The following is a 23,252-nucleotide window of genomic DNA, read 5'->3' as shown; positions in this document are numbered from 1 at the left end:
TATGCACAGATTTACTCTTTGACATTGCACAGTCAGGAAGTTCTGACATTTAAGATTAGTTGTGAGTAAAGCTGTCTGTATTTGCAATTTGAAATGAGAAAGTACATCCTGCCTGTTTAAATTATTCTCAGACAGGTTGCCCAAAAAGATGGTTTTAAAGATGCCCAAATGTGTATCAGCCTAAGGCCATATTGTACTTGCTTTCAGTTTCAAAGACCTCCTTTCATCTCTGAAGAATGGAATGTTGTTTACTGCTCAGAATGTTTTGCCATGTTATCATGAATGTATTACAAATGTTCTGCTTCTTGAAATATAGTGTTTGTCTAAACCATTTTTTATCCTACATGAGAAGTCTTAAGCCTTTTATAAATCTTGTTGAGATATATTGGGACACTTAAATGCTTAAGTCTAAACAGCCTTCACAAGTTTGCTATCCTGCATGATTTCAAAAAAAAAAAAAGAGGTCCACAGAGAACCAGTGAATTGCTTTCTCGTAGCATGAAGCCTAAGCACTAGGCACCAGAATGCAAAACTACACGCGAGAAACAGAAATAGTTTCAAAAGTAGCTTCACTAGCAGAATTACTTTCACCTACTGCCCTTACAACTCAGTCTAGTAAGGCAACCCATGAGAGAAGCGTCTTATAACACAGCAGGTAAATTTACGACAATGAAATGCTATCAAGGTTTATGGTCAGTTTTAGACACATGGTCTAAAAACATGCTCTTTTAAAATGCAAATAATGGATTGCCACCTTACAATATCAACACTTACACATTTCACTTTATTAAAAGCTTTACAGACTTGTGCCAAGGTAGACACATTGCAGATGATGAGAAATAACTGAAAAACACCTAACAGGCTGCCTTGTTAAATATTCAGAAACAAATCCGGCATAATTACAGAAAACCACTACGAAGAACAGGAATAGTTACTCGATAGATGCTTATGGGAAGAAGAGAAAAGGATGAGGAAAACTGTTCTCATGCTGAACTTTTTTTTTTTTTTTTTTTAATTTTTCCAGGGGTATTACAAAAAACCCTATACTTTCAGCTTCATGTGAAAATGCATTAAAAACATCAAAGTGAAGAGCAGCTACCGAAAAGCCTGGCATGCTGCTTTCTGTAGCTTGTTTAGATACTGATTCCTTCACTTCACTTGCTGTAAACAGTGAGCATTCAAGGAGTTGTGCCTGTATCCATGTCAGAACAAAAATCAAGGAAACAAGTCTACCTTCTCTCCTCAGAGAGGTTTCTTGTCACAACCCAGGCTGAGGGGAAGTGTAAAGGACAGGTGCCACTACTGTCCCCGTTATGTTACGCGCATTAGCTGAGCTTTATTAAAGGTCTTTATGGACTCCACCATGCAAAAATGCTAGAGTACTTTCATTCACATATATATAAGCTTCCTAGGACACAGGGAGGGGGGAAGGAAGCCTTGAGTTTTATCAGACAGGGAAACTTCACCACCATTTCCACCACATAAGCTACTTCCCAAGGCTTCTGCTCGTTGTGCCTGGGTCACACACCAAGCAGCCATTCATTCACATGGTGTTGAGGCTTCCTGAGAAAGAATGGCAAAACTGGCAACAAGACTTGCATCGCAGCTGGCAAGGCATTTCTCCCATCTCCAGACAAGGTAATGATCTCCAACAGAAACAGGCTGTCAGACCCCTTATAAAGAACTTCCGCAGCCTCGTAAGCTATCCAGGTCCTGGAAACAGTTAATCTCCAGCACAACACTAAGAGATGTGTTCAGACCAAAAATCTGTTAAAAGCACCTTCAAGGCATTTTTGAAGTGCTGGATGAGCCAGAAAAGGAGATCTGACACACTGCAGGAACTGAATGGTCTAGCACTACATACTTATTTATTTCTGGTGCTTTTTTGGTGATCCTGCCAAGGTGAGCTCACAGCATATTTGAAGAGTTCCTACACACTGTATGTGGAAAAAAGCACACACACAACCAAATGTCAAAGAGCTGTTTCAAAAAGCCATCTAAAACTGCCATCATGAGTTCAACTGCTGGTCCATTACAACTAGCTGCTGTGGAAGACCCCCACAGCAGTGTTGCCCTCTGCTGCAGACAGAAGTTTTGACCCACCATTTGATTTAGTCCTTTACATACAGTACTCTTATCCACAGTTCTTCATATAACACACAAATGTACCCATTAAATTTACCAGAAATCATCTTTTCAAGTATCTAACCCATGGACCACTTTGCTTACAGCAGGTAACCAGTCATTCTGTCAAAATTATTTTTGCTTTTTCCTATAGGGAAGGATGAAAATAATTTTATATAAAGATGCAACACCACCATGCAAGTCATTGCAAGACATCTCAGTACCTCCAGCCCAGATCCAGCGTTTGATGAATCCAATGGCCTTTTCTTCCTCGGTCCAATGGCTGCCAAAGCCGTGAGGTTGGCTTCCCTTTGTTGCATTTGTGCTAACTCCAACTGTTGCATCTAGTTTAAAAAGAAAACACCTACATTAATTACAATGCACAGTATCCTAAAGGGTTTGTTCTCTTTATCACAGCTTCAGACAGTTCAGTAATGCTTACTGCAACAACATATTTGACAGCATTTTTTCCTGTCTTTCTGGACACTCTTGATAGATTCCAATAACAAGCTGCTCTTAGAGCCGTGAAACGTTAACAGACCTACAGGAAACACTGCATAAATAACACTTTTTATGGAGATTGCATTGTAGTATCAACACACTCTCAACTGGAGCCTCATTGCTGGTTCTTTAACTCAGAAACCATTTCTGATTAATAGAAAATATTTCATCAGAACTGGTTTATGTAGCTGCATTAGTATTAAAAGTTGAAATCGCCAAGCTCTGTGAACCAGTCATATTCTTAATTCACAATGTCAATTCGCAACTGTACAAAAACGAGACACACTCAGCTTCTTCAAACTGTTTTACCTGAACCCCAAACTCAATATTACCGTTTTGAAAACATGGGCGCTGCCAGTTCACTGACACCCTCACCAGCCCCAGAACACATTTGAATATTCAAATGTATCTGAAGCAAGTTAGAGATGCATTGCATACCGCTTATTTTCACTCACCTCTAAAACCCCTCAACATAAAGAGATCCTCTTTGAGATGCAGAGAACCTCTGCGTGGGTTAGGTAGACTTTGGGTGGGATTATTTACTTTTTTATTTAAAGCCTAATCAATTAGCCAGCAAATCTCAACAGTATTTTAATGAACCTCAAGTAGCAAGACGAGTCTTCCCTTTCTTTTAAAGGTTTGGGGATAGGAAATAGCCTCTAGAACAAAGGAGGAAGGAGAGAAATCCTTAGTCAAGAGCAAAAAATAAAGGCTTATGTCTGCATTTTGAGGTACATACTATTTCACTCTATTCAATAACTACAGATGCCAGCTGCTCTGCAGCTCAACCCCAGACAAGCCTGCTGACGAAGTTACTGGCTTGGGCTGCCCTCTTGCTAACGTGGCTACACTGCATTCAGATCCTTCAGCTGCCCAGCTGGGAGCGCAGGTGGAGGGGAGCACTCCCTCTGTGGAAAAGGAAGCTTTTCTGTTTTGTCAGGCTGGGTTTGTCCTTCAGCACAAACCTCTGGGTTTGAATATTAGTCCTTGGATGATCTGACACGCAACTACAACAGCTCCTTGGCCAGTGTTCTCCCTGCTCTCAGAACTTACAAAATCCGTTTGGACCGGAGCTCTCTGCATGCATGTGCATGCACGTGTTTTTAGAAAAGAACGTATAGCCACATCATGGTAGCAAATTATCCAATTCTCCTCCCTTCCTCCCCCCTAGTCATTAAAAAAATTAATTGGAATTCCTCGTGCAGTCAGTACAGATACTTCACTTACTAAGCCTGCAATGCGCTATGTCTTTGCTTGCTTTTCATCTGTCAGAGATCCCGCTTGAAGAAAAATTCAGCTCATAAGAAGACCTGAGCTGGTAGCAACTACATTGCACATCTTCTCTCCTTGCTATCTATTACTACTAAAATAAGAATCCACAATAAAAGTACTGCTGTTTGTTGAGGAGGAAGTTATTGTTGTGGTTTGTTGTTTTTTTTTTTTTTTTTTTTGTAAGTTTGCTAATTTTATTTACGCTACCATTTTACTTCAGATAGGTAGACTCATTCTTTCTTTAATCACGTTGGCAGCTTCACATTGAGAACACCATTAGCTAGGCTATTAAAAAAAAAAAGGTATTTCAGTGCAAGATCACTAAATGGACATCATTCCACTTAAGACTCCAATATAGATGCTTGGGATTTTTCACTAGAAATTGTGAAACGCAAGACTTTGATATACATGTTATGAGTAGTTGTTTTTTTCTTTTCTGAGGATCAGACAAATCATTCGGTTACAAAAACAACACTACTTACAAGTCAGCTTTGATCACACTATGTAGGCTTTTGCTTAGAGAAATGTAGCAGTGATCCTGCAACACTAGGCACCATCATTCGCTTACGGTACACACTACTCTTGCTATATATAAATATATAAATTGTTTTACGTTTATTGCATATTTATATATGCAACAGATATACAGCATATTTATTATATTGCAGCATATTTATTATTTACAGCATAATTATATTCAGGAACACATTGCAACCAGTGTTGGGGGGAAACAACTAAAAATCGACTCTGGGAGCCGATTAAATTCCAAGCTTCAAGAAAAGGCTCCGGTGGAAAAGAAAAGCAAGGGGAAAAGATGATTTGCTTTACTTTCAAGAAAGACTGCACTTGAAGGACTTTAAAATGTCTGAATTTAAACAAAACGAAGCAAAGGCCTTTTATTAGCCCAAGCCTGTGCTGCCATCCTCCTTCGGAGAGGCATTAGATAGCGTAGCACAGAACCATAGAATCACCTAAGTCAGAAGGGACCCACAAGGATCATCAGGTCCAACTCCTGGTTCCACAGAGGACCACCCCCAAATCAGAAAATGTGTCTGAAAACACTGGCTGAAGACCGGCTAGTGCCCAAGCATGAGCACTCTCTTGCCCTGCACGATTCCAGCTGAGAAAGCACGCAGTCGACATGAACTCCTTGAGGGGACAAGCGCTGCTGCTGGAGAGCAGTGTTGGAAGAAAATCCAGCCCCACGGAGGGCAGGATGACGCTTGCTGGGAGATACAAAAAAGATGCATTTTCTAGAAGCAGAATTGATGCATCTTTGACCACACGATTCCCAAAATGATGCTGGAAACACACATCATAGCTATAGCTGCATTGTTGTATCTGCTCTTACTGGGAAGAGCAGCTTCCCAGTAAGTTTTCCACCTCGTAAACAGTCCATTTTTTTCAAATCAGTCAGAATCTGACCAAGGCTTCAGAGGAAAAGAAAAAAAGAAAAATCAGTCTTGTTGCATTGTAGACATCTCAGGGATTTTCTGAAAATATAATTAAGACAAATGAATTTAAACACTCAATCTCCATAATGGACTCAACAGATCCCCATTAAGACACATGGGCAGTCATCCAAATTACGCTGCCGAAGCCAGCAAAATCATTTTTTCCAACAAGTTTTGTTCCATTAAAAAGCATGGTATGAAGTGTCCAAACATCACGTGAGCAGTTAAAGTACAGAGGATAAGAAGAAGATAACATCAAGGGACACCTGGGGGATACTGGCTGGCTTGCTACTGTTGGATTTTCTTAAACAAGATTAGGAAAGAGTAAGAGGCAACTACATTGAGTCAAATCGGTTTTTAACAGGTATTTTTGTAGCACACAGTTAGGGCAGAAAGATCACTGCAACAAGTGAAAGACATTAAAAGTAGCATATAAGTAGCATATAAGCTGCATTGAAATATGAAGCAGAGAAGTTGTATCTAGCATTTTTTCCCTTCTAGGGGCTGCTTTTTTTTTTTAATATCAGTATCTGACCAAAATAGGATATAAATAGAAACTATCACACTCAGGTATGTACCTTGAAAACAGTTTTTTTTTTTTTCTTTCAAGATAGAAGTGTTTAACAGCAATTCAAGAGGAGCAGGGCAAACCTGTCATACATTGACCCGCAAACTAGCGGGCTTCCCCCTTCATCTCCTGACAGATGCTGTTGTTCCACCATGACACAGAAGTCGAACGCATGTTCTGCCCCAAATCCATTCCTTGGGAACAGCACGAAGAGCAGACAGGCTACAGGCAAGAGGCAAATGAATGCTCCTGCTCTTGCTCCCCCTTTCTGATTTTTACATACACAAAGAATCACAGTACAAAGAGTTCTAAAAACCTGTGTATAAAGATCAAATTGCTATGAAAACGTCTCAGAACTTGTAAAATAGTCTTTGTTGCTGCTGGCCTTTTTAATAATAAAAATAGGGTTTAAAGTCTGGTCTTGCAGCAAGCAGGAATCTCTAGGGTGACACAATAACCATTTTAGTTAATCTGACCTGCAGCATAAATCAAGGAGTAAGGTATGTTTGAAAGTCCTCCCTTACAGTGAAATGGCATTTGCAGCATGGCTGTAATCACACAAAATGAAAGGTTTTTAAATTGACCTCTCCGTTCTTCACTCGATCCTCTACTGCGAAAAACATTTCCTTTTCTGCTCACAGAAATTGTATCTCACTTTCGATGCCTCGTGTTCCACATTTCAGAAGATATGCATAATCTATTTCTACTATTACATCAATAGCATTTTTGGTGGCATTCTAATATTAAAAATTAAATCTCAAGTTGCATAAGAAAACAAAAAGCGCTTCAGCTATGAGACGTTGAGACTTTTTAAAGCGATACTGCGCGTTGCTTTTAAGCTTCCTCAGTTAGGAAGTACATGATATGTGATTGTTCACAGAATCAGAGCTTCCAAGTGAAGTCATGAAAATTCAGCAAGCTTTTCCCTAAACTCTGCAAGGAAGGATGCCTTAAACACAACAGAAGAAGGGAAAAAGCACACTCTACTACAAATAGTCAACTCATTCACACTAACTAGCCCATGAAGCGTACAGCAGCAGGTGACTATAATATCAAGTGGGAGAAAAAGGGTAAGAAAAGCCCTCGTGATTAGGCACAAATACACAAAGCAGAACAGGACTGGCATAATTTTCACAGAAGGCAGTGCATGAAACCTTTACACTCTGCCTTTTCACTAGACTCTCTCCAAGAAGAGTTTTACCGGAAAAGGTTTTTCTAAAGCTAGAGACAAGAAATTAAGCATCACTATTAGTCAGGGTTCATAGATCAATAATGTGTCGGAGGTTAAAGAAAAGCCAAATAGATGGCAGTTGTCCAGCATGATGCTGGCAGATCAGACGCATCTGAAGAAATTCAGACCGCTGCCCACATCTGCAGGAGTTCCAACACACAAAGTACTAGGAAAAACCTCGAGACATATTTCTTTCATGTACTTCTCAGATTTAAGTGCTAGGAAGTTTTGTTTAGGAAAAAGAAATAGTCTTAGCAAAGCAATAAATCAATAGAGCCGTATGGATGGAAATGAGCTCACAAGAAATGCTTGTAAGACAGATAGAAAGCTAAACACTACAATTGTGAATTTGGGTATAAATTATATAGAGGTAGAGACTAAAAAGCATACGTATATGATTCTGGGTTTAATATCAAGAAAAGAAAGTAGGGATGGGGATGTCTCCACATGTGATATTGTAGGCTGACAGAGTACGGGACAGATTAAATAAAATATTTAAAGTAACAGAAGAACTGGCAGGAAAGGAAAGCAGGGAAGGCTGGAGACAAGTTAATGTATGCCTAAGGGTTATGTGTGCTATCCAGCAATAAGTACATCAGGAGTAATAAAAGCACTAAAGTAGATGAACAAGAATTTGTATAAGACTTGCAGGGAGAATAAAGCAAGAACTGTAGGCATACAAAAGAAGTAGAATCCGCCAGTTCTTCCAGCTTCCACAATAAAGAAATAAAACAATAAATTTGAGAATACTGAAATATTACAGATAAATCAGAGCACCTGTCACCAAAGGTCAACATTTCCTTTTTACCAGCTTGCATCCACAAAAAGGGAATCTGAACATGGGTATTTACTACAGCCCTTTATTATATGTTTTAAAAGGTAACTTAACATTTAGTTCTTTAAAGTGGGGCCACTTAGAGCACTGAGTTTTCTCTTCTTTTTATCCATTCTTTTTTCCAGCCACCTTTTTCAACGAAGTTTCACTGCATCCTCCATCTAATGTTCTGAAATTTTCCTGCTGTTTGTTCTCAGTTGCTTCCCTCTTCGTTGTCTTCTGAAGAAACCACTCATTTTTTTTCTGCATTCCCTTTAAGCATCTTAAAGGAACTTGTGATGAAAATTAAAAATAAACCTTAAAAATCTGTTTTCGGTTCTGAGCCTCTCACAGTGGTTCTCATAAAGCTCAGTGAACACCACTGCCTCCAGCCTCTACCTTTTCCATAGGAAGTTTTCTGCCCTACAGGTTGAGTGCCGCTGCATCGCGGAGTTCTCATATGGGGGGCATTCTCTGAGGAAAACTGACATTTGAAGGCTGCATATTTAAACATTTACCATCCTCTCCTCTTGACTATAATGCAATTTCTCTTCTTGCAATTGCTTCCTTTCAAACTGTTTTAATTAGCCATACGATTAGTTTCCAGTGACTTTTCCCTCTGTTGTAATTTAGATTTAAAACTGGAAAGGCAGAATAGCACGCGCTGAGTTGAAATGCAGCCTAACTTATAGAGTTGTACGTAATACTGTAGGTTTATTTCAGGTTAATATTCCCCACAGATGCTTCAGTGGCAAAACAGACCACACAGTGGCTGCCTCCCCATCCCCAAACCAGGTGCCTTATCTATTTATAACTAAAGGCTGCAATAAGATGTCAATAAGACATTTTGGAGAATAATGGAAAATTTTAGCAGCACAGACGTGCAGCAATCTACCACAGGGAAAAAAAAAAAAGGTGTTTCTGTTTTATTTTTCCTTCAATTGATACTTGACATTTTCTAGTATATAAATAGCTAGGTAGCCACACAACTTAAGAAAAAATCCTGGGTGCAGCAACTTCGTGACTCCTAATTTTGCCCATTCTTGTAAGGATTTCTGAGGTTTGGGGTGCATATTTCCTTTTACCAACTTTTTAACAATTACAGATACATTTTTGTGTACTCTAGATCAACTAGAGCATGTTTTAGCCTGTGCAGTCCCATCAGCTTGCCTTACTTGGAGGCCCAGAGAAGTTGCTGGGTGTCTAATGTCCAGCATCAAGATCTCTTCATGCATGTTTTTAGACACAGCCTAGGCTACTTCTGTTATGAAGCCAAGAAAAAGGCTACAGCACCACGTCAAAGCAATATATCCAGTAGTTTTCTCAAAAGTGATAGCATCTGAAATGATGAAAACTACTCCATCACTTAGAGCAGACCTGCATTATCACAACAGGACTGTGTCCAGCCCTTGCAAGACATTACTTCAAAACCAACCACAGCTCTTGCAAACCCACAATATCTTGAATGATTTTCAGCTGCTGTAGTACTGTGTTCTCCCATTCTCAGGGTCTCAAAACCAGAGAGCGCTTAAGATGTCTTCCACGTGCAGGATTCTCCATCTCAGCACGCACTCCACCCAACACTTCTTCTCGGTACAGAACTCTGGCTCTCCATTATCATATTTTTGTCACGTTTTTAGTGATAACACTTGTTCTGCTAGCGTTTCTAATCCAAGGCCATAGACTTTCAGCTGGTTACATGTCCATTACAGTCTCTCAGGGAAACTGCCAAAAGGCTATTTGAAACCCAAAGAACATGCTCAGTGGAGTGTTGGGGGGCTTTTGTTTTTCAAAGATAAAGATAGTTGCTATCTTTAGCGAGCCAGCCAGTTGGATTTAAAATATCATCCTCACGGTACCCCAACTGCTCTTATCTTATCCTTCTTCAAAATACCAGGATGAAGGCCACATAAATAGGGATTTGGTTCACTTTTCAGTTCATTTAATAACCTAACACTTTCACAGGATTTCCATTCTTAACATTCTGGAAGGCTCATAACACAGATTCTTAGATCATAGCCCTTTCTTATTTGTAGGACTACTCTGCAGAGTAACAAGATGTATGCCTGTTCAATAATTTTCTTTTTTTCAAATATAGCTAGAAGAATTATTATATCAGCTTAACATTTGTTTATAACTAGAGGTATAGTTGAAAGTAGAGCAGGACATAACAGAAAGCACCTAGGAAAATAAATTTTAAAAGTACAAGCATGAGGGACAACAGAGCGAGGACTGTATCCTCTCAGTCTGAAGTGGCAGATAAGGCTGAATGAAAAGCAGGGGCAATTTACCCAGGCTTTGGGAATGCTGTTACACAAAGAGCTGGCCTATGAGGTGAGCAAGGACAAAATTCTTGAGTGGATAAAGGAGCAGCTTCGGGCAAGCCCAGCAGCTGTCTCGGAAGGAATGTGCACTTTCCGTAGGTATTAAAATTCGCTGAAACAGGTGAAAGGGGGAAGTAAGTACAGACTTAATTCATAGCAAGCTACAGAGACTAAGAATATAGGGAAAACTGACTTATCACAGGGGAAGTATGAGGTAATAGGTCATGTGAAAAGGGACAAAAAGGTCACAGCAATTATGTACAGCCTGTTGGATAAAGGAATCCACTGCCACGTCTCTGGATGCACTTCCAGCACTTTCAAGAAGTTGCCTATGGCTACTGGATGACAGCACATCCTGGATTTAAAAGCATTCGTTGTCATGATGTACGCCCTGGGAAACATTGCTTTAGAACACAGTCAGGATGCCCAGTGCCATTACCCCACACCTTCTCCCTCCTCCCAGCAGGTTACCATCAACATAGAGAAGACAGCTTTGAGGAAGAAAGACCCATATTCGTTCTTTAAGGACTATAAGGGGACAATCTGATTAGGCTTTCCAGTGGATACTTGACCAGCATGGCCTGGAAGGGATCCAATTCCAGCTGACAGAGGAATCAAAATTCCCACCTTTGGTTTCTTAGGAGCAGACTACACTCACAGCTTGACCAATAAGACAGACAGTGGTGAGCCTTTTCAGGCATTCATCCCAGTATGCGCTGCACTTTTGAGTTACCTGTTTCAGCCTCAGAAAACTTGTTTTTTATTTCGATCTTATTCCAGTTCTACTCATGCTTGCATTTTTTATGCAAATGTGAGCTGATCATTTACCTACAAATGATCAACGAAGTATCAAGACTGACCAGCTGCATTTGGGCTCATTGCAACTCAACCTTGAAACAGACAGAAGGGAGCACTCATGGCACAGAAGGTGGGTGCCCTGCATGTGAGATCTGGTGAGGTTTTGCCTGCCTCGTGGTCAGGAAAGAAGAGGACAAAGCAATACCGACACAAAGATCTGGATTGTCCAAAGAGGAATATTGGCCTTCTTCTCTTTTGATGAAGCAGTTGGAGATCATCACTCTGTGAACAGCACGGATAACAACGCAGGACAAATGTGATGAAAGCTGTGTCAACCTGGCACAAGATAAGGTGTATGAAAGGATGCAAACTAGAGAACTTAACACTAGGCACTAAGCTCAAGCAGCCTTCTCCACGCCGTTGGCTCCTTTTTTGTTTACCTATAAGCTACTTTTAAAGAGAGATCTCATTAGCAGCACAAATCAGTCCAAAACCAAACCCAAACACACACCCACTTTTCTTCTATTCTAAATATCCACGTCACAGAACATTTTTCAAGACCCTATACATTATTGTTGAGAAGAAAATAGAAAAGAAGCTGCAAAAATGAATGGCTTAAGTGCAGATTTGCAGTGTTTTATTAAAAAGAAAAAAACTCTAGAAACAGTCAGGTGATGCAGAGGTAAAGCCACCTACAAGACAAGACAAATCAGCATTTACCCACTGATTGTTGATCCTGGTGGCACTAGAGGCAACCTGGAAAGGGCTTTAAGGCAACTTCTGTACTCACAGATTGGACGCATGAAGAGAGAGTTGTAAGGAGGAAAAAGGAATTAAAAGACAGATAGTAAAGCAAGTTCTTTCTCTCCTCTCATTTTACAAATTTCTTCTACTTTGGTATAAATCCAGAGCATTGATTTTAATACTATTTTACTGGATTTCCATTTGTTTTGCCTCAGCTCCTACATTAATCCAAACAATAAGGGCCTTTAAAGCATTCATAAATAACCTGCTGCTGCTGCTGGCACCTAGGAGCCAAGTGCAGCAATGTTAAGCAGCAACAAATTTCATAGTTCAAGAGGCACAGTTAAGGAAGAAGGTTGCTCAGAAAATCACTCTCATTTAGCACAAAGATCCTTAAAAATTGCATGAAATCAGTCAAGTAACTATAGAAACCAATTTCTTCAGCTCTGTATCACACGTCTCACACCTCAATTGTCTTTATTATCGTCTGCTGTCAGATCCTTAATCAGAAATGTGAACAGGCTTGATGATTTATTCAGCAGGGAAAAGAATCTGTAGGTCAAGTGAAAAATTTCACACACACATACACACGCACACACATCTTCAACCTTAGGTACTTTCATTTCATTCTGTTCCCAGTAGCTCTGGGGGCAACTCCAGTGAGATCCAATATTAAGGCTCAATTAAAATAAGCTCCAATTAGTGGAGCTTTTTTCTCTCAGGCTAGAAAAGTCAGGAAATGGATATTGGGAAATGTAAAAAGTCAGCTACTGAGAGAAGGCTGCAGACATAAATGAACTTATTTGTTGATTTCTACAGTTGCTATGCAGAGGCCTCTGGGAGTAAAAGCTTAACCAGTCTAAGCTATAAACTAAAACCCCTGCAGCTAAACATGAACTGTGTGAAACAAGGGCTCCATTCCAGAACAGAAAACTGCTGGGCCCAGAAAATTAAAAGCCAGAGGCATTTTCCATTTAAAACTAAATCCCAGTACCGCCTCCCAGCCAAAGAATTATAAGCAGTATCAGATTTACAAAACGAACAATTACCCTGGAAAAATGTAGCCTATTGTACAGTCCCAGATGCTAAATCTCAAAGTTTCTTTTTTTTTTTTTCTAATCCCACATTATATTCCTACCAAGTGTACTGCTGGAAGTTTACAAAGAGCCATTTCTAGACAGGACTAAAACTATGAAAATAAAATGTTAAAAAGAGAGCTCATAACTCATTGACCTCATTTGAAGCACTGCCCTTGCCTGTAGCAGTTCCTGTCCTTCCCCAAGGCCTCTGCAAATGGTATGCAACAGCAAAATAAACCCTGACCTAATTGCCAGGACAGGGCTGCCAACCTTCTCTCAACACACAAAGGCAAGCATGGTAACTTGAAAGTCCTACCTCTTTTGCTTTCTGCTTCAAACGCAGATGCTCGGGATCTTCTTTATTGGAACGGCTCTACCAAAGGAAGAGGAAAAAGATTGAACAGAAATTACCAGCATCCAAACACCGCTGCATCCGTTAAATATTTAATACATGACAATTTTCTCTTGTGATTGAAAGATTTCGCTCCAGGGGTGAATGCCTCCATCCAGACTGGCTCCCCTCCCCCTCCACACACACAACCCCCCCCCCCCCCCCCCCCCCCTCATCTGGGCCGGCTGCCTCTGCTCTCGCCCGAAGCAAGATTAAGCTGAAAATGATGCTAACGCTGTCAGTCAGGTCCAGTCTAGGCATGATGCTGTTCATGTCAGCAGCAGACACTTACAAAGGACAGGAAGTGCAGGAAAGAAAAGGAGTCGTACTTGTGCAAGTACAACTCGATTCTTTCGAGTCTAGATTACGCTTCCACCCAAGGGGCTCCAGAATCCAGCTTAAAACAAAACAACAACAAACAGGAAAGGATCAAGTCCCGTCTGATGCTGCAACAGCTACTGAGCTGGTTTTTTTACTCTTCTGTTCTTGAGGGGAGGCAACGAGGAAGGATACTTATTCTGTACTAGCAGTGTCGTGAGCAGGGATTCTCAGATGCAAGGGTACCAGGCTTGAAGGTAAACACTCTGATCTGACTACAGAGAAGAAATACACCTGGCAGAGCAGTGGATCTCACCAGACACCAGCCTGAACAAGTATAGTGAATCCGTATTTTCTAACAGTGCCACACACAGCTATAGAGAAATACACAACAGTTTTGGAACCAAAAATTGAGCCAGAAATGAAGTTTACGGCTATGTAAATACTTATTTCATTTTGACCAGTAGGAATAATCTTAAAAGAAGATTGAGATTTTCCCCTACCGCTTATCTAAAAGAAGTCCTGTGATCTTTAGAAGGTAAAAAGCTAAAATCCTTTTTCTGTACAGCCTGAGCTGTCCCAAACTTTAAAGACATTAAAGATCTCCAATTACAAGGTTAATGGTTATTGCATCTAAAGCAGAAACTGGAGAAACCTACAGATGTTCACCAATCTGAAGGACAACACTACCTCCTTGGAAAGCAGGAAACGGTGTTCTTACCTTGGCTGCTCGTAGTAACATTTCACGTTCTTCTTCGTCCTTTCTCTGCTTTTCCAGGTGATCAAGCTTTTCAAGAAATCTCAGCTGTGCTCTGGTATCACTAGATACGATGTACTTATCGCTCCCCTGGAAAGAGAACGTTGTTATAGACAACCAGTTTTTTTTATACACTACTAGGGGTAACAAATGGCAACAGTCTGAAAAGAAAAATATTGTTTTTTCAAAGCTGAAAAATGTAGGCTGTTTTAGAAAGACTTCAGGTGGTAGGTAGCCATTCACATATCTCCTCCCCACTGGAGCATGCTTCTTTGGATCTGTGACTAGTAAGAGGTTATGGAACAAGTGCCACTATCAAGATCTAGTTCTACTGTCTATTGATTATAACAACATTAGAATTGTAGTCTTTACTAAAGGCTATTATAAGAAGCAATTTCATACCCAGTAAACATACATACAAGGCTGTCTTCTAGATGGGTTATTAGGAGGAGGAAAAAAAAAAGTAGACCATCATATCCTTTCTCCTTTAAGAAAAAAGGATAAAGATAAGATTCAAATAAAAGATTCAAAATTTAAAAGTTTCTGACATTTAATCCAGAATTTGAAATAAGCCTCACCTGATGGGGAACAGAACTAGTAATAATAAATCTTGGGGTAAGTAAAGTGAGGTGATTAATTACATATGGTTTCCTGTAGCTGCAGGAATACATTATTCTGCATCAGCGTACGTTCTCAAGTCAGAGTGGTTTATTTTGAAAGGTCCAGCGCTCTGTTCTAAGCTGGGCCAGAGAATATTAGCAACTGGTTCCAACACTAACTGGACATGTATGCATTGAAACAAGCCTGCAACCATTTTAGTTTAGGTTGAAAAAAGCAGCAATCAGCAGTTTGTTTTTCTTATCATCATCGCCCTCTCTGGAAAGTCTGAGTGAGGTGTAATCTTAGTTTGTCTAGATAGGAACACCAAGATGGCAAAAGGAAAGATCTCAAGCGTTGTCAGCTGGCAATGAAAATCTAGTTTTTACTGCTTCTGCTCTTCCACACAGGCTACTGAAGCCATAAATTGGTCAAACAGCACCAGACAAAACAAGACAGGGAGCCCATTCCAGAAGAGGCACATCTGTGCCACCTATTTGAACCACTCTCTCAAATGCACATCAGTCTTCTGCCTCTGTTACTTCATCAGCTTCTCTTTTCCTGAGAAGTTTACCTTTAGGCTTTTACCAGCCAAACACACTACACATTTTCAGCAACACTTCTTTCTTCCTTCTACACTACCCCAGTCTCACACTTCGATGAAACGACCCTGACATGCAATTATTCTGGAACAAGCACAACACGTTTTACAATCATATTTTAGGCAAGAGTATATTTTACATACATGAACTATCAATGAATTCAATTTCCAAATGTTTAGTTTTCAAACACAGTATACTCGGACTCTTCTTCCCACCCCAGTCATATACTTTTAAAAGCTGGAAGGAAAGTAAAAGTCCTGTTGTGGGGTGCTGCTGTTTTCCAAGCTGAATTCTCACAACGCAACCAAGGCATGAAATCAATCCCTCTTCTTGTATGAAGTTCGGTCTTTTCAGTGAGCCACCACATTGTCACGTATCACCAATTGTGGCTCAGACCACACCATGTGTTGCAACTAAGGAGACTTTGTCCTTCCCAAGAAGAGTCTGTGGTTCTGCAAAACTCTGACAAGCCTTTTGCCCCCTCTTTTGTTACTGCTCTTGACTTTTTACTGCTCCCCACAAAACATACATTACTTCGTGAGTCAGCCTCAGCACACCAGTACAATTTGTTTTGGAGCAGCGGTTTATAATCCACCACCATGCTGCAATCCTTTTAACAGGACAAAGAAGAAAGCTGTATTACCAGAAGATTATTTTTCAAAGTTTAGAAGTGCTTCTCTAGAATGCTGAAGTCGGAGTTAGATAAATACATTTTTAAAATCAAATCAAAGACCCTATGCCAATTAGCAAAGCAAGTTGCCCAAACAGAAGCACCCCAACGTTTCTTGTCCCAAACTTGTATGGGACAAGAGATAGGAGCATTCTTTACACTATTTCCACTCATGAACAAGTGTTTAAGATACCTGATTTCAGGTCTCCTAAGAACATCTGCAGTTATATTTTGTCCTACCTACTCAGCTAACTTGTTCTCTGTGATCTTTCAGCACTGTAATTGCTCAGACAGAAAGTACTGTGTTGTGTGCCTGTGCATAACTCATTACCATTATGAGTATGAGGAAGCAAGCTGTATTCAGTTTTTGTTCACATAACAGCTTAATTTCTTCACATAAGGCCAGACGATCCCCCGATACAATAGCACAACCACCACAAAAACTGAAGTTATACAGTTAGAGATAAGTAATGCAGGTAACCCTAATAGTAAGCATGGTTAGATTTGTATGTGCCAAAGCTGAGCTTGCATATCTGACAGTTCAGAAGTTGTTTTTACTTTAACAGAGCTAAATTTAAACTGGAGTTCACCATAAGTGAAATAAAGTTTTTCCACTATCCTGAAACAAGCTATTCCTTTCATATAACAGCGCATCAGTGCATCTGTATGGACTTACAAAATTCATTCCTCCACACCTTTTTCTTCAAGAGAAATGAATATATTTGAGACTTCTCCACAGATGTGCTCTAAAGTGCTGCCAACTTGTCCCAGGATTTTTACCTTTGGTTCGCACATATTTGAAACATACAGCATTGAGGCAAAACATTCCCAGGTATGGTTTTTGTGAGAACACCTGGCAACATTTTCAAAAAGAAGCTGTATGCCTTGTCCACGATTCACAGGTTCCTTCCTAGATTGCCATGTACCTGTAAGTGAATCTGAAAATCTAAGGCATTTGCAGCTTAGCACCAAAAATGTATCGTACGCCATGGGGCACAGAAAAAAATAACACAGATGTGGGAACTGCACTCTACTTCAGTCCATCAAGAAAGAAACTGGAAGAATCCCATACAGAACAGTTCTTCTACAAGAGCTCAACAATCTAAGTCACGTTGAAAAGCCTTGCTGAGGACATAGCATGGATGGCACAGAGGCTAAGCTACTACGTGGGAACCTACTGAGCTTTGGCTTTCTCCAGTCAATTCCTGAACCAAGTTACAAACAGAAGTCTCTTAACCTCTGATGAGTTACTTCTGCATTCTACAGTTTGATTGATGGCTTTGGGGAGGGAGTGGGCAAGAGGACAAGGGGAGGACGAAAAGAAACGGGAGGCTGCTGGTTTTCACATCTAGGAGCATTTACCCCGTAGCTACATGAGAGTTTACCCCTTAAACCAATGGAGCTGCCACATCATACTGCCAATACTGAGAGTACAGTGCAGGGCTGCCATGCTTTACTGCTACTGCACACTAGGAAAACATTGCCATTGAGCCCTGTTGACAACGCAGCACGGGACTCAAAGACATGAGTTCAAGCCTCCGAACGCAGGAGCATGTAACAGTCATCTCACGCTCTGCTGAGCCAAACCACAACAAAAACATTTTTAATCACTGTACTGTGTAATCGTCAAGGCTAATTCAGGTCTTGACTATCACATGATGTCACAAGTCTCCAGATTATAGGAGAGAAGCAACTGAACCAGCTAGCTGATTGTCTTCATCCTCTATACAGGCACTGCAATTAGGAGCTGCAGCACAGAGAGCAGCTTACAGTAATTTGAAAGTCTGTTCCCTGCTTTGGATAGAAAGGCCATCATAACAGTTCTATCCCAATTAATATAGTAGCTTCTAATTACATACATACATGTGTGTGCACATATGTATTTATTTGTTTAGCAAAAAAGGGCAAAAGGGGGAAGTGTATGTGGCAGTAAGCTATCACAGAATTGTCTAGGTTGGAAGAGACCTCCAAGATCATCTAGTCCAACCTCTGTCCTAACACTAACAAGTCCTACACTAAACCATATCACTAAGGGCTACTATGATACGAAGCTTTTACCCTGCCAATCTCCGAAGGGCCAGCCATCAGATGGAAGCTTCTAGGCAGCAGCTGAACAAACTGGGAAGAATTTTCTGAGTAATAGCCTAGGAATTACTGGCTGTTTACACCAACTTCTACCTTAACAACAGTTACTTCAGTTGCACAACACTTGTCATATTGCTATCTTTTTGTAATGAAGACAGCTCCATGAAAAGCCTTGCAGGGCAACTAACCAATCCTCTTGGAAAGTCTCTGGATAATTCTCCAACACAGGAGTCCACATCACACACTGGTACCTATTGATAGCCAAGAGGTAAAAGAGAACATGGCAAACACTGGGGGAGATGGACTACAGGAACACACAAATACATAGCAGAGGGCTAAAAAACTTAAGCGTTCTGTTCTTGAAGGTAGGTTTCCCAAACCCTATTCATGAAGGTAGGTTCCTGAAAACCTGCTGGCATACTTTGCAACGTTATGAACTGTTCATCCATGTCATCTTCTAGGACACTTCCCTATAGTGTAATACATCTTCCTGCTAAAAAAGGGTACCTGGGCCTCTAAGATTATGTCCAGTACCGCAAAGCAAATAAGCTTACTGCAGCCTTGCAATCTTATCTTGACTTCTGGCAACTCAAACAGACCAAAACTCATCAGTTTTCCCATCATTTTAGTTCAATGAGGAAAGTCAGCCATAGCTACACCGAGCCCACTGTCCAAAAACACCCCCTTGCCACCTCCGGTGTTTGCAAGACAAAGTCCTACCAGTCCCTCAAGACTTCAGCTTCCACCTCACTTCTGTTCACAAACTTTAACAGACCTACCACTTTGGAGACAACGCAGAACACATACAGATTTCTAAAGACTTTTCATAAAAATTGTACACTTCTGCATTTTTCTTTAAACTCTTCTGGCAAGGAACAGCATACTCCAGCTGCTCTAAACATCGCTATAAATACTTGGAAGTTTCTAAATAGGTCCTGCTCTTTAATATTGCTTCTCCTCTGTTTAGAAGCCTATAAAAAGTGTTCTGTTCAAAAATAACTCCTACCCCATTGGTTGTTTATACTTACTTTAATATAACAAGAGCAAAGTTCCTGGTAAACATCACAAAAAAATCAAAGTTGACTGATTTATAACTTGCATTTTTTTTCCTAATACTGTTTGATACTGAAAAAAAGGGACTCATGTTAATTTAGGCAGACAAAAAAAGCCTCAATGCACTTCTTTGGCCACTATTAAGTTACTGCTTCTCATTTGTACCACACAGACCTCTTAAGGAAACCAGGCTCACTAGCACCTGATCTAGTTTACACTGAGTTAAGCTAATACCACAGGGAAGGAGTTAAGTAGCATTGGTGGGACAAAAATTCTGGAGACTATGATCAAAGGGGTCTCTGCCTTCACCGTTCACATGAAGCACTATAAAATTAAACTGCTCAATTCAGTTTCTCAAGGCCTTTAATGGAGAAAATACTGCGGTTCCACCCACAGTAAATGCATAAAGCAAATACAAGCCCCTGGAACAACCCAACCACCACCAATATCTTTGTCGGTGTTTACCAATTTTACGTTACTATGTAAGAGATTTTCTATGGCAACCACCATTTCTATGCAACAAGAGAAATGCATTTACTCTTATGTTGGGTTTTAAGAGCGCTTATCTAACAAGTCGAATAGAAAGCGTAAGGCATAGTTAGAGGCTATAAACAGTTAAAACAAAATCAGCCTTAGGTAGATACTGAAAATGTACATATTGCGTATGATGTACCTATGCTTGGAAGAGGTTTAGCTGCAAGGCTGTAAAGCAGGAAAACTTTGGTGCAAAAACTTGCTTAATGATTTCCTTTTACCTTGTGGGTTGATACTCTGTGCTGAGCAATTACAGTTAGTTTTTCTAGGAGCCCTCGTAATCTCTCCTGTGTAGCATGGGAGATCAAGTTCACAACATCAGAGTTAAGTTCCATAATGTCATGCCTTTTACCTGTGGAAGCAGAGAAAATCCATTACGTGTTTTAGTAGTAGCTGATAATTGAAATAATTAGCACAGCAGGTATTCTGTTCCCCCTGGAAGTCATACCCATTATGAATAAAGGTTTGGAGATTATGATTTTCCTGGTAAAGTCACAACTTCAAAGATCTTAGACATTACATTAATAAAACTTAGCCCGGAGCTTCAGAAAATATAGACATTGTTTCACTTAGCCTCTAGAATCACTCTCCTTGCAAGGTCATTTATAGGACAAAGTTAATAAGAACACAAATCAAGCTTCGTGTTCGGGGATGGGGAGAAGTGGTAGCTGTAGAAATTAGTGCCATATTCTGTTAATTTCAGTAATTAAAAAAATAGAGAATTACATTTTGCCCCGCTTGACACCGTGCTTGTTAACAACTCATGACATTTATTCGATGAATAGGGATATTTTTCGCAGCGCTCTCCGGGTGTGCAAGACTCAGCCCTCCTCTCGCCTACCTCGACCAACCGGGCACATGGCAGACTGATCCAAGGTGGCAACTTGGAAAATACCAATCTGATCCCATCGGGGTCATCAAGCCATCGCCTCCAACCCATTCTCTGGCTGCCACTGCCCTCCCTGCTGCTGGACGGGTCCTAGAGCGAGGTGTCACCTTCACAACCTTCCTGCAGGCTGCTGATGGTGAAGTTCCTGTGCTTGACACGGTCGGCCACTCAACACAGCTCCACCAGTGTACCTGGACAGTGCTGACTTCTCCCTTACGGGCGAGGCAGGCAGCTGTTCCACACACTTTATACGCAGCACCCATCAAAAGCTCTTTTGCTTGCCCCTCACCGCATTTACAGTGGCTGTAAGACTTTATGATGCAATGCATAGCATGCATTCAAAATCCATTTTGGTATTTATTGCCAAGTCAAGTGTTAAGAATGGATAAACAGTACACTGTAAAAAACTAATCACCTATTTCATTTGCCTTTATTATACATTTTTAGTTGGCGCAGCAATCTCACCAGACAGGGAAAATCTACAATGTTTTTCCAGATAAAATCAAAATGCTCTCTCTGTTTGATCTCAGCTGGTAAATATTAGGCTGTACTTTAGCTGAATGCAAAGCTCATTTTGCTCAAGCATCTTTCAACACTTCCTCTGTAATTCACCACTAGACAATCAGGATACCTGAAACTTGAAACACCACTTTAAGAACAAGATTAAGCCTCCCCAAACCTCAAGACCACCCTTCCACACGCAATTATTGAACAGAAGAGGGCTCTCCATTCAGGAACAGAAGCATTTGTTTTCTAAATTGGTGCACTCCCTGACAGTGTTTGTCTCCTTGCCATCAAAACATTTTTTCAATAATAACAACTCACGTCATAAATGTGGAACAGCTATCATGCAAGCCTTAAAAGAGCTATGCCGGTATTTTCCATCTTTAAATAAATTGTCCAAACACCACAAAACAGCTATTCTAGACGTACTTTCTCCTTCCACTTTTTAAGAGCTCCATTTTTCCTTATACCTGTCTCCCATGGGCAATTGGGTTGACCATCTACCAAACTTTGAAATAAGCTTCTAAGGACCAGGTCCAACACGTCTTTTCCCCTTTCAACTAGTGAGGGGGCACTGACCCCACTGAACCATGCCCTGCACGGCCCAGATGGCACATCTATCAGGCTAACTAGTGTGGGGTGTACAGAGGCAGCAGGTTGCATTTGCAAGTTACATACTCCTCACAAGCTAGCTGCTTTCCTTGGACTAGGAACAAGTTGCATGTAGAAACAGGAGGACTTTGTGATCGTGTGATTAGATCACTGCACCAGAATTAGGGCTGCACACGTGAACAGCAGGCTTTCTTGTATGCTCAGCTGTGAGCCCACTGTTGCAGTATGGCAGTGCACTACAGTGTAAACACGAGCAGAGCATTGAGCAACACCCACCCAGCTTGCTGTAGATGGCAACGTGATGCTGTACCAGTGCACACTCCCTGCTCAGACGTAACACACCTTGCCAAGCAACAGTTATAATTTTGCTCAGAAATTAATGGCTGAAGCAACACATACAAAAAACCCACCTTCCTATTACATTTTAGGCCCAGGCATTCAACATGCATTCAACATACATTCCATGGTAGCATTCACTGACACAGACGGATACCTTTAACATCTCTTTTGTATAAAATCAATGGAAGATTCTTCCACAGGGGGATTCATAAACAAAAGTCTGCCCTGTGCATATTGGCAGTACAACATTTCTTTCTAACCACATGGGCAGGATGTGCGACATTGGGCAATAGAGTACATATACCCAAACAGGCTGAGGAATGCAAAAGCTGTTAAAAATGTTAAAAAATGTAATATAACCAATTAGAAGCTGCGGGAATAGAAAAGCACACTTCAGTGTTCAAAATTAACATCTCTTTTGTTTTTTTTTGTGTGTTCCAATAAGTGTAAAAGTAGTCAAGTTGCTCACTTCACAGAATTATTACATGTAGAAGTGGCACCAGCTTCTTTCTCCCCTACTGGGCTTCAGACTACTTCCACGTAAAAATTTAAAGCGTATTTCTTGACTAGAAGGGGAAGTAAAAACCCAGTATAGTTTGGTAAGAACACATGAATGGCGATAGCAGATCTTGGAGTACCAGCTCCTTCTTCAAAGATCAGAGGCTGGATGATGAAAGATGCAAGAATACAACTCTATATCCGTACACAGTAGTTACACATATTTTGTTCTCACCAATGTTCAAGATCTTCTTTTGAAGTGCTTCTGAAGAGAGAAAAGGTTCATCTGCACAAGAGCGGATCACTGTACCAATGAGTTCAGAATTTGTTGCCAGAATGCACGCGCTCTCCTCACTCAGGTTGACCCCAGCCATAGAAGTCACATCATTTATGTCATCTTCATCTCTACCAAAGAGAAAATTATCATTTTACGCTTCATTCAGAATGCATACAAAGACATACCTCTTCTATCATCAAACAGCCATGTTCACATA

General features: G+C 40.6%; 1 protein-coding gene across 3 annotated transcripts in view; it reads right to left on the bottom strand.

Moving 5' to 3' along the window:
* The window catches only part of TAF4B (TATA-box binding protein associated factor 4b), a 70,872-nt gene that overhangs the window by 10,214 nt on the left and 37,406 nt on the right, over positions 1-23,252 (bottom strand). For all 3 annotated transcript variants that reach the window (XM_066992880.1, XM_066992881.1, XM_066992882.1), the window contains exons 10-14: positions 22,994-23,163; positions 20,138-20,268; positions 14,340-14,465; positions 13,226-13,282; positions 2,349-2,468 (exon numbers count right to left, since the gene is read on the bottom strand). In XM_066992880.1, coding sequence (XP_066848981.1) covers positions 2,349-2,468; positions 13,226-13,282; positions 14,340-14,465; positions 20,138-20,268; positions 22,994-23,163 — 604 coding nt within the window. The remainder of the gene's footprint in view (positions 1-2,348; positions 2,469-13,225; positions 13,283-14,339; positions 14,466-20,137; positions 20,269-22,993; positions 23,164-23,252) is intronic.

This window comes from Anser cygnoides, chromosome 2 (assembly GCF_040182565.1).
Source record: "Anser cygnoides isolate HZ-2024a breed goose chromosome 2, Taihu_goose_T2T_genome, whole genome shotgun sequence".
In the NCBI taxonomy this organism is placed as follows: Eukaryota; Metazoa; Chordata; class Aves; order Anseriformes; family Anatidae; genus Anser; species Anser cygnoides.
The sequence above is the reverse complement of the archived record's forward strand: the minus strand, read 5'-3'. Positions and strand labels throughout refer to the sequence as shown.